Source organism: Oncorhynchus keta, unplaced genomic scaffold (genome assembly GCF_023373465.1).
Source record: "Oncorhynchus keta strain PuntledgeMale-10-30-2019 unplaced genomic scaffold, Oket_V2 Un_contig_12563_pilon_pilon, whole genome shotgun sequence".
Taxonomy (NCBI): domain Eukaryota; kingdom Metazoa; phylum Chordata; class Actinopteri; order Salmoniformes; family Salmonidae; genus Oncorhynchus; species Oncorhynchus keta.
In genome coordinates, this window is record NW_026277915.1 from 145239 (window position 1) to 160929 (window position 15691).

Consider the following 15691-nt stretch of genomic DNA (forward strand, 5'->3'; position numbering starts at 1 on the left):
ATTCATGAAAATACATCATTTAAATGCTTCTTGTTTAATCCAACTGCGTTGTCAGATTTGGAAAAGGCTTTACGGAGAAAGTATACCATGCTATTATCTCAGGACAGCTCCCCACGTCAAAATACTTTTTCAACCAGCACAGGCGTCACAAAATCACAGACAGCAATTAAATAAATCACTTACCTCTGAAGATCTTCTTCTGATTGCAATCCCAAGGGCCCCAGCGACACAATGAACGGTTGTTTTGTTCGATAAAGTCCTTCCTTATATCCCAAAAATGTCAGTTTAGATGGCGCGCTTGATTCAGTAATTCACTCGTTCAACACGCACACAAACAAATCCAAAAAGTTACCGGTAAAGTTAATCCAAAAAAATCAAACGATGTGTCTAATTAATCCTCAGGTATTCTAATATGTAAATAAAAAATAATATTTAAGACGGAGAATAGTGTGTTTAATAGCTAAGATAAATAACGAAGAGCGCACTGCGCGCAACATGACTACTTTTCAAAATGGGGGACACTTTGGAAAAAATACAAATACTTGTTCATTTAAAAAAACAAGTCTGAAACCCTTTCTAAAGACTGTTGACATCTAGTGGAAGCCATAGGAACTGCAATCTGGGTCCTATCTATTTGTATATCCCATAGGCAAGCACTGAAAAAACCTGTGACCTCAAAAAATAAACATTCCAGATGGATTTTCCTCAGGTTTTCACCTGGCATATAAGTTCTGTTATAGTCAGACATTATTTTAACAGTTTTAGAAACTTCAGAGTGTTTTCTATCCAATGCTATCAAGTATATGCATATCCTAGCTTTTGGGAAGATTACAGGCAGTTTACTTTGGACACGTCAGTCATCTGAAAATCCGGACAATAACCAGTACGCTAAGAAATATATATACACACACACTACCATTAGTGGTGAAATAAATTAATACATTCTAAAGATTGGGGTCACTTACAAATGTCCTTGTTTTTGAAAGAATAGCACATTTTTTGTCCATTCAAATAATGTCAAATTGGTCAGAAATTAATGTTGTAAATGACTATTGTAGCTGGAAACGGCTGAAGATCTCGTACAACGCTGTGTACTACCCTCTTCACAGAACAATGCAAACAGTCTCTAACCAGAATAGTGTCTCGAAGGCCAGCATCCCGGAGTCGCCTCTTCACTGTTGACATTGAGACTGGTGTTTTGCGGGTACTATTTAATGAAGCTGCCAGTTGAGGACTTGTGAGACGTCTGTTTCTCAAACTAGACACACTAATGTACTTGTCCTCTTGCCCAGTTGTGCACCGGGGCCTCCCACTCCTCTTTCTATTCTGGTTAGAGCCAGTTTGCGCTGTTCTGTGAAGGGGGTAGTAGACAGCGTTTGTAGGAGATCTCCAGTTTCTTGGCAATTTCTCGCAATAGCCTTCATTTCTCAGAACAAGAATAGACTGACGACTTTCAGAAGAAAGGTCTTTGTTTCTGGCCATTTTGAGCCTGTAATCGAACCGACAAATGACCCAGATACTCAACTAGTCTAAAGAAGGCCAGTTGTATTGCTTCTTTAATCAGAACCACAGTTTTCAGCTGTGCTAACATAATTACAAAAGGGTTTTGTAATGATTAATTAAACTTGGATTAGCTAACACAGCATGCATTTTGATGATAGGAGTGATGGTTGCTGATAATGGGCTTCTGTACACCTATGTAGATATTAGTAGTAATTTACCACATTTACATTTACATTCAAGTCATTTAGCAGACGCTCTTATCCAGAGCGACTTACAAATTGGTGCATTCACCTTATGACATCCAGTAGAACAGTCACTTTACAATAGTGCATCTAAATCTTAAAGGGGGGTGAGAAGGATTACTTATCCTATCCTAGGTATTCCTTAAAGAGGTGGGGTTTCAGGTGTCTCCGGAAGGTGGTGATTGACTCCGCTGTCCTGGCGTCGTGAGGGAGTTTGTTCCACCATTGGGGGGCCAGAGCAGCGAACAGTTTTGACTGGGCTGAGCGGGAACTGTACTTCCTCAGTGGTAGGGAGGCGAGCAGGCCAGAGGTGGATGAACGCAGTGCCCTTGTTTGGGTGTAGGGCCTGATCAGAGCCTGGAGGTACTGAGGTGCCGTTCCCCTCACAGCTCCGTAGGCAAGCACCATGGTCTTGTAGCGGATGCGAGCTTCAACTTGAAGCCAGTACCACATTTTGTTATGTTACAGACATATTCTAAAATTGATGAGGTCCTTCTGTAGCACAGTTGGTAGAGCATGGCGCTTGTAACGCCAGGGTAGTGGGTTCGATTCCCGGGACCACCCATACGTAGAATGTATGCACACATGACTGTAAGTCGCTTTGGATAAAAGCGTCTGCTAAATGGCATATATTAATATATATTATGACATGTTTTTCCTGGGGATGTTTCTTTACAGCCTTACTAAATAAAAAATATCCTCAGCAATCTACACACAATACCCCATAATGACAAAGCAAATGTATAATTTAAAAAAACAGAAAAACAATGCTTCCTGTTTCCATTGATCATCCTTGAGATGTTTCTACAACTTGATATATAAAAAATATTAAATATCCACTACTGTTCAAAAGCTTGGGGTCACTTAGAAATGTCCTTGTTTTGAAAGAAAAGCACATTGTTTGTCCATTAAAATAACATCAAATTGATCAGAAATACAGTGTAGACATTGTTATTGTTGTAAATGACTATTGTAGCTGGAAATGGCAGATATTTTATGGAATATCTACATAGGCGAACAGAGGCCCATTATCAGCAACCATTACTCCTGTGATCCAATGGCATGTTGTGTTAGCTAATCCAAGTGTATAATTTTAAAAGGCTAATTGATCATTAAAAAACCCTTTTGAATTTACGTTAGTACAGCTGAAAACTGTGGTGCTCATTAAAGAAGCAATAAAACTGGCCTTTGCAACTAAGGCCAGCATCCCGGAGTCGCCTCTTCACTGTTGACGTTGAGACTGGTGTTAAGTGACCCCAAACTTTTGAATTGAGCTCAGGTGCATCCTGTTTCCATTGATCATCCTTGATATGTTTCTACAACTTGACATATTAAATATATATGTATCAGATATAAATCATCAGGATGTGGTAGTCTACTGGTTATGTTCAACTCCTCCAATCGTTGTTGAGATCTGATATTCTGTGCAGCAAACAAATTATAATTCAATATTGACAGTGATGATGTCATGGCCTATTTTGAAATGAGGTATGCCGAACTTGGTGATTGAGGGTATTAAACATTTTCAACGTTCTTGAGACAATGTGTGGGCAAAGGCAGGCGGTAGTTTTTAAATGTTTTGCTTCGCTGTGAAGTCTTGAGTTATTCAGGGATGTGTGATGTCAGAATTACAGAATTCAACCTAGCAATAGACTGGTCATAACTTATGGAGGTCTAATATATGAACATAACTTATAGATAGAACCAGCTCTTACCATGACTAACAGTTGTCCTAATGTTCTCCTCCTCTTCTTCATCTTTAATGTTGACATTCAGCTCCAGTGTTTGACTGCAGTCTTCCAGCTTCACTGATGCCATCTCTGGATCCTACGGTGCAAACTGGGCTCCACTGTCACAATCAGGACCCAGTGACTGTAGGTTTCTACTCAGTGTGGAAGGAGAGTGACAGGATTGGTTTGTCTTCACTGTTGATGTTACCGGCCTCAGACTTAATCTGAGTCGGTCTGTAGTAATAAAGACAAACGGACACAAAAGTTATTTTCTTGACAGTTCTGGCACTTTATTCTGTATGACTAAATTATATTTGTAATATGTTTTGGTGCATATATGCATTTACTATAGTATCCAAATAAGAAAGTGTCTGATCGCAGAACATTCCATAAAATTCTACAAAAATACCACCGGTCTTTAAAACAGCTGTAACTCATTCACGGTTAAAAGGTATGGAGTGGCAGGGTAGCCTAGTGGTTAGAGCGTTGGACCAGTAAACGGATTGGTTGCAAGTTCAAACCCCCGACGTGACAAGGTACAAATCTGCCATTCTGCCCCTGAAAAGGCAGTTAACCCACTGTTCCTAAATAAGAATTTGTTCTTAACTGACTTGCCTATTTAAATAAATAAAGGTATTACTATTCTGATTTCAGACTATCAATCCTTACAAAACAAGGAAGACTCAATGTACTCTAAGTGATTCTTTATCTTCATTAGGAAGTGTAAATTGCAGTTGTTTGGGGAAAAAAGTGTATGGCACATTTTCACAGGTGTTTTTTTTTTCTTGACTGAATTACATCATATCATTTGAAAGGGCTGTTTCTCAGCTTTCAAAATATGTATCATGTTTTCATAATGGTTTGACACCAGCAAAGTATAGCTCATTTAGGTATGCATGGTCTCAGTAAAATCAGGAATTTCAAAACTCTCCTACCGATGATGCAACAATGCCAATATGGCCATTTACAATTAAGTCAGGTTTATAGTCCGTCTATCGACATGTCTGTAGACAATTGTCTTAGCGACATCATGAACATTCTATCGTCGTCCGACATCAAACTTCTCACTTATGAAAAAGTATAATTAAAACAGCCTCTGCATGACATCAGCACCCCAGTGCTCTAAATAGCATACTTTATTTTAACACCAATAAAACCCATCTGTTTAAAAATGAATTCAGTAAATGTCAAGCTAGCAAGCCAGGCAACTAAAAGCTATTTTCTAAACCACGTTTTGGTTCGTTGTCTAGCCAGTTCAAATAATGACCAGAGTATAGCTGACAACGTCTAAACTTTAGTTATTTGTGATCCATTATGACAGGAAAGTAAACCGACATAATTAATGACAAGGTAATGGCGAGCTTACAGAAAATAGCTTAGTGCCATAGTGTGACAAAATAAAAGTAGGTCATTCTGAGAATTTTTTTAACTGCATCATCATAGGAGGATTTGGTCTAGTTGCTGTGACAGTACGGTAACCACATCAACAGACACTTCAACGGACACTGCGAGTCACAGAGAATTAAACTTTTTTCACGCCTGTGCTACAAGGAAAGTGACAGTCGCAACGACGGTCTACAGACATTCCACAGGAGTATAAATCAAATGTTGTTTTGACCAGTGACACTGGTCGCATTCTAATTGCCTACAAACATGTCGTTAGACCAAGTATGAGCTAGACTTTACAGTTAACTGGTGTTCTAAAGCCTAGTGTTTACATTCCCACCTTAATGTATTCAGCCATCCAACATTACACGTAACATGAGGGCTCAGATTGGGAAGTGCAAATAACGGCAGTCTAGGCAGATCTACGAAGTAATCAAGGTGTCTTCTATTCTGAAAATACTCACAGTAACTGGAGAATCCACCCTCTGTGTTACAGGGAGATTCTGGTAGAGGAGAGTAACATACAAACGACAGTCTTAGTGATGAAGATTTAGATAGTATAAAAACTGATAAAGTAATATGGCCTTTGTGTTTAATTACCTGGCCTTGGCACACAGTGCTTTGACTTCATTTTCCTTGATGAGTTCACAACGCTTAAGTTGTTCTATCCGTCTGTCCAGATCACTGATGTCCCCCATTGTCACACACAATCCTCACTCTGGGGTCTGGAGGAGTCACCTACAGGGCCTCGCAAACACAGAGTGTATTCTTCACACACAGTCACCCTGGTCCGAAACACACACACTCTCGCTGTTCAGGCAGTTCTAGTCACAAAGAGAGGGATCTATGGAAGAGGAAGATAATACATTATTTTAGAGCATGGTAACATGTAGACATTGTTATATGTCTGTTCTGTTCAATGTGAGGGCTTCAAATAGTGGAAACCCCAATAAACTAACTAGAGTAATAGTTAGCGTTACTAGCGAAGTTTGCGAGTTAAACATTAACATAATAACGTTAGTTAATTGGTAACGTTAGCTCAGCCAGCTAGTTGGCTGGTCTTTTCATTAAGGTTGGTAATTATGGCTATATTTGTGTTCATATTTAATACTCAGTTTGTGGTAGAAAAGATGACTGCGTTGTTAGGATTAGCTAACCAGTTAGCTAACAACCTTGGCCTGTTTATCAGGTACTTACGAAATGCTAACGTTGCTTAGCTAGCTAATTTAGCTTGCTAGCTAGCTGTTACCAATGTTTTCTAGTCGAAACGGCGTAATCCAAAGCTAACACCTTTGAATATTGGGGAAGAAGAACTCGAGATACATACATATAGCTGTTTTATTCCACGTAAAAGCATTTTTTCCGCTCCACCACGGTTATCTTTTTTCACGGGTTCACCAGACCAAGAGCTCTGTCTGCAACTTCCGCTGTCGGGGACGCGCATTTCGCAGTCATGAAACGGGAGGGGAATTTTTCAGTTTTTAAGCAAATTTCCGAAAATTCTACATGTTGACATGACTAATGCTGTGTTCTTATGATGAAACATTATAACAAAAACAATGGGGGCCTGACTGTTTACATATATTTTCTACATACTTTCTATTTGGTTTTAGTCGTTTATGTTGCCACTGAAACAGTTTTTCCCATCCTGAAAATGTCAAATAATAACACTATTAATTTGCTATCCACAAATACTTTCATCCCCATTGATGTATATGGCCCATCGATTGCATTTTCAATGTATTGGCCAATGAGAGGCTTTAAAGCCATTGGCACTCCCCAGAAGGAATGGAATTCTACAGTATTTCAATTGAACGTTTTACATGTATTTAATTTTTTTTTTTGTTGTTGTCGTGCAGACACTAACATTAGTACTTGGGTAAAAAAAAACATATTTAAAACGTTTTATTTATTTATTTTATATATATTGTTTTTTTATCCCCAATTTCGTGGTATCCAATTGTTGAGTAGCTTCTATCTTGTCTCATCGCTACAACTCCCGTACGGGCTCGGGAGAGACGAAGGTTGAAAGTCATGCGTCCTCCGATACACAACCCAACCAAGCCGCACTGCTTCTTAACACAGCGCCATCCAACCCGGAAGCCAGACGCACCAATGTGTCCGAGAAAACACCGTGGACCTGGCAACCTTGGTTAGCGCGCACTGCGCCCGGTCCGCCACAGGAGTCGCTGGTGCGCGATGAGACAAGGAAAATATATAAACTTTAAGGAAAATGTATATATATATATATTTTGTTTAGCGCACATGATCAAATATAAACTTAACATGCAACAATTTAAAAGATTTGACTGAGTTACAGTTCATGTAAGGAAATCAGTCAATTGAAATAAATTAGGCCCTAATCTATGGATTTCACAACTGGGAATACAGACAGATATGCATCAGTTGATCACAGATACCTTAAATAAAAAAGGTAGGGGCAAGGATCAGAAAACCAGTAGGTATCTGGTGTGACCACCATTGTCCTCATGCAGCGTGACACATCTCCTTCGCATAGAGTTGATCTGGCTGTTGATTGTGGCCTGTGGAATGTTGTCCAACTCTTCTTCAATGGATGTGCAAAGTTGCTGGATATTGGCAGGAACTGGAATACGCTGTCGTACGCATCGATCCAGAGCATCACAAACATGCTCAATGGGTGACATGTCTGGTGAGTATGCAGGCCATGGAAGAACTGGGACATTTTCAATAGTGTACAGATCCTTGCGACATGGGGCCGTGCATTATCATGCTGAAGCATGAGGTGATGAATGGCATGACAATGTGCCTCAGAATCCCGTCTCGATAAAAATCAATCGTGTTTGTTATCCGTAGCTATAAACCTGCCCATACCACAACCCCACCACCCACGGAGCACTTTCTTCAAAACATTGACATCAGCAAACCACTTTTTTCTTGATCAATCATCTCATTTCAGTAGATCAGGTAGCTAATCCTTGACAAAACATTAATTCACATTAGACACAAAGTACACATTTTAAATTGCACAACATAAGAGCACTTAATCTATAGTAGATTTCCTAAATTCACAAATGCATAAATAACAAAAAAATAATTTAGTACAAGATCACAGTATGTTTCAGGCAGCACTATGTACTATTTTATGAATAACCTAGTCTTCACTGTATTATTTCACTCACAGAAAACCAAATGTATTTCCCATTCACACCATATTAAGAATTATCAGGGTTCGTACAGTGTCAAGTCAAATTCAAGGACTTTTTCAGGCACTAATATTTATTTACTTTAAGCCCCTTGTGCAAACCCTGAATTATAGATACATATAGAAACTGTATGTGTCTGAATAGTAGTACCCATGTAAATCAGTTTTTTAACTGATAATCATTACATTCAGCTTCAAAACTGTAGAGCAACTGAAATGTTCTCTCTCTGATGAGGCACTACCTGCACTGAAGTCCGTTGATGCAGACCTCCTATGGTATCATGGAGGTCCACAAACAAATGTTTAAGGTCCATGTCTGTCTAATTCTGCACTAAGAAAATAAACCAAGAAATCCCTATTAACTTCTACCACACCCTCCCCTTCCCCAAAACCCTCCCACACCCCTCAATAAACTATATCAATAGATCCCTTTCTGTGTTTGCAAACATTGGGGTTTATATCATGCTGAGACAATCCACCCCCAGGTTATCCAGCTTATCAAAAACCATACCGACAGTAACATCAGTTACCCCCAACAACTCTTCTGCAGTTTACAAGATAACTTTAAACCTAGCGTTTCTGCTTTACACAATCCAAGTTGTTGATAACCTTACCAATGAAAGCTATGAAGTACATTTTATTCAATATTAAAGTATCCGTTGTCACAGTGCATTTATGGTTGCAAGATTTCTGAACAGGCCTCGAAACCATGTCAGGACTAGTAGAAAGACCAATTCTGAAAGTAGGTCCACTTACTACAGAAATGTGGTTACTACTGACAATTGAGATGTACAAACTATGGCATAAGGGGACGAAAAGCAGATAAGAGGCCATCCGTAATTTCGATTAAGACATTAATGAGCTATAACGGACGTAGTCAATATAACTTTGTTCAGCACTTTGAAATGTACAACGACAGAATTCAGAAAATGGGCTGTTCTTACAGTGTTCTCCCTGTACGCCAAGTCAGAACCGTAGGATAAATAAAGGGGCATATAAGCAGACAATGAAAACCCTTACAATATTCAATGATGACATTTCTCTACCACCAAGTCAGAACAGTGGGAAAAATTAAAAGAGGTGAAAATAGACCAAATTATTAGGGTTGAGGCACATGGGCTACTGACATGTTACTACACTACAGACTACAGACTTATTATTACTTATTATTACTTTCTAGGCTACAGTATACACATCTCCCTGGCATGTTACATAATTTATGCAGCAGCATACAAGACATTTTTGGACTCACCTTGTGGTGCTGTGATCACTTGAACAGGAAGGTGGGGCGGCAGTCCTTCGTGGGTGTAACCGTATAACTTTGATCTGTCCCCTTGCCCCTACCCGGGTGTGAAACAGGGACCGTCTGCACACATCAACAACAGTCACCCACGAAGCATCGTTACCCATCGCTCCACAAAAGCCGCGGCCCTTGCAGAGCAAGGGGAACCACTACTTCAAGGTCTCAGAGCAAGTGACGTCACCGAATGAAAAGCTATTTAGCGAGCACCATCGCTAACTAGCTAGCCATTTCACATCCGTTACATGGATATATTTTGTCATCAAAGTCTGTCATTATCTGGATTTATGGTGCTTTCAAGACAACTGGGAACTCAGGAGAAAAATGATGACGTCAGTGATCTTCAGGTCGTAGCTGTAGAAAGAGGCCCGAGTTCCCAATGTACAATTGCGATTTGGATGAAAGTTCAAAACGTATTTTCCCAGTCGTAGCTTGTTTTTCACTGAGTTCCCAGTTGTATTGAACTCACTCAAGTCAGATTTTGAAGTACTGAGTTATGTTGTTTTGAGCGCGGAACAAATCAAGCTTCATCGACAGCACGGCCAATGTTGAATGTTTACATTTTTAAACTAGGAAAAGATCCCCTTAGTCTTAAGACTTGAGACCACAGAGCCACTCCAATGAATTGTAGGCTAATGATTGCTTTGCAATGCTTGCAGTTAACCACAGACTCCTACCAAACCACTCATTGTTGAATTTGCAATTTATTGTGTAAAGTTTATGTCCAATGGCTGATGAACACCAATACATTTTATCTACAATTTCTCATATTTCTCTTGATATCACAAAGTTGAAAAAGGATTTGCCAGTAGATTGTCAACTTGATTCATGATGATGACTGCTAGCTCAGAGTTTGAAAGTATTATGTTGACATGATCAGTCCAATCAAAGCGACTGTAGATATCACATGATTTGCTGTTATTTTATATGTGGACAATGACCTTGAGCCTTCTTGGATGGGATCTTGTAATGTAACTCTATGGCAGCACCGAAGGGGCTTGAATTTTCAAGTAGACCTGGCAGTGACGTATTGTCCCCATGAAAGACAGAACACTGAGCCAATCACGGCCTTACTCAAGAAAACAAAAAAGAGTCCATGTTTGTATGCCGCTTTTATTAATAACTCAATTATATGTTTTTTTACATTGTTTGCAAACAAATAATTTATTTCACACTGTTTTATCGCGAAAACTGTGGGGCTCAAAACAGGTGGCTCACCTGCCCTGAATGATGGGTCTCCACTGAACTTATCTAGAACACTGCAGTCCGTCTGGGTGTTTAACCTTCCCAAGATCCCCCATGTCACCCTGCTCCTCCGTACATTCCACTGGCTTCCAGTCGAAGATCACATCCACTACAAGACAATGGTGATTAATTATGCTGCAGCAAGAGGAACTGCCACATCTCTACTTTCAGGCTCAAACTCTGTATCCCAACCCGAGCACTCAGTTCTGCTACCTCTGGTCTCATGGCCGTCCCACTGCTACAAGAGGTCAAGCTCAGCCCATTCAAAGCACTTCTCTGTCCTGGCACCCCAATGGTGGCACCAGCTTCCCTCTGATGCTAGGACAGCAGAGTACCTGACCATCTGCCTGAAAAGGTCTGAAATCATACGTCTTTAAAGAGTATCCCCCCAAATAATAATACTACTACTACTACTAATAATAATAATAATAAGTGACACTGGCTAATTGAGGAGAAATGTGTTTACTGTGATATGTGGTCGTCTCACCTGGCTATCTTAAGATGAATGTACTTAATGTGCTGGTGACGTCACAGGGTCAGAGAGAACTCCTGACTGTAGTCATACAAAAACACTCCCAGCACTCAGCCCATAAGAACCATTCATACTGTCAGATCTAATATGGAAGAACTGAATACAACCATAAGAACAATTCATACTGTCAGATATAATATGAAGAACTGAATACAACCATAAGAACCATTCATACTGTCAGATCTAATATGAAGAACTGAATACAACCATAAGAACCATTCATACTGTCAGATCTAATATGAAGAACTGAATACAACCATAAGAACCATTCATACTGTCAGATCTAATATGAAGAACTGAATACTAAAGAGAAGAAGAGGTTGACCAGTACATATTCATGTAACTTTATTTTTCATTGGCAGATCAATAAAGTTTGCTTCAATGCAGTTATCCAAACACATTCATGATCAGTAACTAAAATAACGAATCTAGTTTTAAAGACTATTAATAAACACATGGATTAATTTCATAAACTGTGTATCATTAAATAAAGTTGTAAAATAATCCCCCCAAACTAGTGGTGAAAAGTGATCATCACACCATCTCTATCTGATACATGTTAGGGGCGGAAGGTAGACTTGTGGTTAGAGCATTGGGCCAGTAACCAAAAGGTCCACGAGCTGACAAGGTAAAACTCTGTTGTTCTGCCTCTGAACAAGGCAGTTAACCCACTGTTCCTAGTCCATCATTGTAAATAAGAATTTGTTCTTAACAGACTAGCCTAGTTAAATAAAGGTTAAAAAAAATGTTTTTTTAATGAAGTGTCTACTAGCTCCTTCCCACAGAATACTACAGAGGGACAACTTGGTCTCAGAGCAAAACGTATTATGTATCACAAAAACATCCGTGCCACTCCATTTAGTATGTTAGGTTATATTACATTGGACTACCAATTTAACCTGAACTAAAATATAAACTAAACACGTAAAGTGTTGGTTTCATGAGCTGAACATTCCAGCAATGAACATTCCAGCAATGTTCCATGTGCAGAAAAAGCTAATTTCTCTCAAATGTTGTGCACAACTTTGTTACTATCCCTGTTCGTGAGCATTTCAGCCTTTGTCAAGATAATCCATCCACCTGACAGGTGTGGCATATCAAGATGCTGATAAAACAGCATTATCATTACACAAGTGCACCTTGTGCTGGGGGACAATAAAAGGCCACACAACACAATGTCACATATATCTCAAGTTCAGGGAATGTGCAATGACATGATGACTGCAGGAGACAATTCAATATGTATATCTCCACCATAAGCCACCTCTAACGTCCTTTTAGAGAATTTGGCAGTACATCCAACCGGCCTCACAACTGCAGATCACATGTAACCACGGCAGCCCAGGACCTCTTCACCTGCAGGATTGTCTGGGAGGGGGCTGAGTAGTATTTCGGCTGTAATCAAGACCTTTTGTGGGGAAAAACTCATGCCGATTGAATGGGCCTGGCTCCCAAGTGGGCCGATGCCCTCCCAAGTCCCACCCATGGTGGAGCCCCTGCCCAGTCATGTGAAATCCATAGATTATGACCTCTTATTTAAAATGACTGCTTTCCTTATACGAACTATACATCTTTGAAATTGTTGTGTTTAAATTGTTCAGTATAATACGACTTCTAGGATGTATCGTATGTTACGAATTACAATTCTTACGTTATTTTACGCATTGCTATTCATACAATATGTTACGAACTAGTAATATGTATGATATGTTACGAATTCCAATTTGTTGTTGCTAACGTTAGCTAGGTTATGGGTGAGGGGTTAAATGGTTTTAGGGGAAAGGTTAGCTAACATACTAAGTAGTTGCATGCTAAGCTAACATGCTAAGTAATAGCTAAAAAGTAGTAAGTAGTTGCAAAGTTGCTGATTAGCTAAAATGCTACAGTCCTCCTTGATGAGATTCTAAACACAGCAGCCTTTGACTAGAAGTTTGTGTTACACGCCCACCCTTCTACAGAGCAGGAGTAAGACTTCTCTCCTGTGTGATTACATTGGTGTGTTAAGTTGCTATGGTGAGAGAAACTCGCCCAAAAGTCAGAGCAGACGTAAGCAGGCTTCTCTCATGCGTGTATTCTCTGATGAACTATTAGCTCGGTTACTGTTTTGAAGCATTTTACACAAACAGAGCAGGAGTATGGCTTCTCTCCTTTATGTATATGTTGGTGTGTGTTTAAGGTATCCAGTCAAGAGAAACTCACCCCACGGTCAGAACAGGAGTAAGGCTTTTCTCCTGTACGTGTTCTCCGATGAACTTTTAGCTTAGTTGATGTTCTGAAGCATTTTCCACAGACAGAGCAGGAGTATGGCTTCTCCCCTGTATGTATACGTTCATGTGATCTTAAGTTGGAAAGTTGCGAGAAACTAGTTCCACAGTCAGAGCAGACGTAAGGCTTCTCTCCTGTGTGAGTTCTCTGGTGAACTTTAAGCTTATTTGATGTTTTAAAACTTTTTCCACAGTCAGAGCAGGAATAAGGCCTTCCTCCTGTGTCTGTCCTCTGATGAACTGTTAGCTCAGTTGATGTTTTGAAGCATTTTCCACAGTCCGAGCAGGAGTATGGCTTCTCCCCTGTATGTATACGTTCATGTGATTTTAAGTTGGAAAGTTGCGAGAAACTAGTTCCACAGTCAGAGCAGACGTAAGGCTTCTCTCCTGTGTGTGTTCTCTGGTGAACTTTTAGCTCAGTTGATGTTTTAAAACATTTTCCACAGTCAGAGCAGGAATAAGGCTTCTCTCCTGTGTGTATACGTTGGTGTGTTATTAAGGTGCCCAGCTGAGAGAAACTGGCCCCACAGTCAGAGCAGAAGAAAGGCTTCTCTCCTGTATGTATACGTTCATGTGATTGTAAATGGGAAAGTTGAGAGAAACTCGCCCCACAGTCAGAGCAGAAGAAAGGCTTCTCTCCTGTGTGAGTCTTCTGATGAACCTTTAGCTCATTTGATGTTTTAAAACGTTTTCCACAGTCAGTGCAGGAATAAGGCTTCTCTCCTGTGTGTGTTCTCTGATGAACTTTTAGATGAGTTGATGTTGTGAAGCATTTTCCACAGTCAGAGCAGACGTAAGGCTTCTCTCCTGTGTGTGTTCTCTGATGAACTTTTAGCCCATTTGATGTTTTAAAACATTTTCCACAGACAGAGCAGGAGTATGGCTTCTCCCCTGTATGTACACGTTCATGTGATTTTAAGTGGGAAAGCTGAGAGAAACTAGTTCCACAGTCAGGGCAGACGTAAGGCTTCTCTCCTGTGTGTGTTGTCTGATGAACTTTTAGCTCATTTGATGTTTTAAAACGTTTTCCACAGTCAGAGCAGGAATAAGGCTTCTCTCCTGTGTGTATACGTTGGTGTGTTTTTAAGGTGCCCAGCTGAGAGAAACTCGCCCCACAGTCAGAGCAGAGGAAAGGCTTCTCTCCTGTATGTATAAGTTCATGTGTTTTTAAGTTGGAAAATTTAGAGAAACTAGTTCCACAGTCAGAGCAGTAATAAGGCTTCTCTCCTGTGTGTGTTCTCTGGTGAACTTTTAGCTCATTTGATGTTTTAAAAAGTTTTCCACAGTCAGAGCAGTAATAAGGCTTCTCTCCTGTGTGTGTTCTCTGATGAACTTTTAGATGAGTTGATGTTGTGAAGCATTTTCCACAGTCAGAGCAGACGTAAGGCTTCTCTCCTGTGTGTGTTCTCTGGTGAACTTTTAGCTCAGTTGATGTTTTAAAACATTTTCCACAGTCAGAGCAGGAGTATGGCTTCTCCCCTGTATGGAGACGTTCATGTGATTTTAAGTAGGAAAGTTGAGAGAAACGAGTTCCACAGTCAGGGCAGAAGAAAGGCTTCTCTCCTGTGTGTGTTCTCTGATGAAGTTTTAGCACCGTTGATGTTTTGAAGCATTTTCCACAGTCAGAGCAGGAGTAAGGCTTCTCTCCTGTGTGTATTTTTAGGTGTATTTTTAGCTTTGATAGAAATGGGAAAATCTCTTCACAATGTGGGCAGTGATGAGACCTCTTAGCTCTCTGATCTTCCTGCTGTTGCTCTCTGGATGTGGAGAATGTCTCAACATGGTATCCTGTGTGAACATCAGAAAAAACAGTCAGTTGGTGTGATATACATGTTAATCAAATGTATTTTATGAAGCACTTTTTACATCAGTAGTTGTCACAAAGTGCTTAACCTGTCTGGTTCAACACCCATAATTAAAATTATTTTACACCATTTTAAAGATAAACTTCTTGTAAATCCAGCCACAGTGTTCGATTTCAAATAGGTTTTACGGCGAAAGCACACCAAACGATTATGTTAGGTCAGCACCTAGTCACAGAAAACCATACAGTCATTTTCCAGCCAAGGAGAGGTCTCATAAAAGTCAGAAATAGCAATTAAATTAATCACTAACCTTTGATGATCTTCATCAGATGGCACTCACAGGACTTCATGTTACACAATAAATGTGTGTTTTGTTCGATAAAGTTCATCTTTATGTCCAAAAACCCCATTTGAAATTGGTGTGTTGTGTTCAGAAATGCATTGTCTCAAACAAACATCCGATGAAAGTAAAGAGAGCCACATCAAAAAACAGAAATACT

At 39.8% G+C, this 15691-nt stretch overlaps 2 protein-coding genes across 2 annotated transcripts in view; both read right to left on the reverse strand.

Annotated features, from left to right (window-relative positions):
• The window catches only part of LOC127917987 (zinc finger protein 34-like), a 146024-nt gene extending 139675 nt beyond the window's left edge, over positions 1-6349 (reverse strand). Inside the window, exons 1-3 of the mRNA XM_052501166.1 lie at positions 6189-6349; positions 5462-5705; positions 5326-5364 (exon numbers count right to left, since the gene is read on the reverse strand). Coding sequence (XP_052357126.1) covers positions 5326-5364; positions 5462-5492 — 70 coding nt within the window. The 5' untranslated portion in view covers positions 5493-5705; positions 6189-6349. The remainder of the gene's footprint in view (positions 1-5325; positions 5365-5461; positions 5706-6188) is intronic.
• Positions 6350-11454: 5105 nt separating this feature from the next.
• LOC127917988 (zinc finger protein 585A-like) lies at positions 11455-15214 on the reverse strand (the record flags this gene model as incomplete). The annotated part of the gene is made up of 2 exons (XM_052501167.1): positions 11455-14047; positions 14384-15214. Coding segments are annotated over 2 exons (1572 nt in total), but the record flags the coding sequence as incomplete, so codon positions are not given.
• Between the last annotated feature and the right edge of the window lie 477 nt (positions 15215-15691).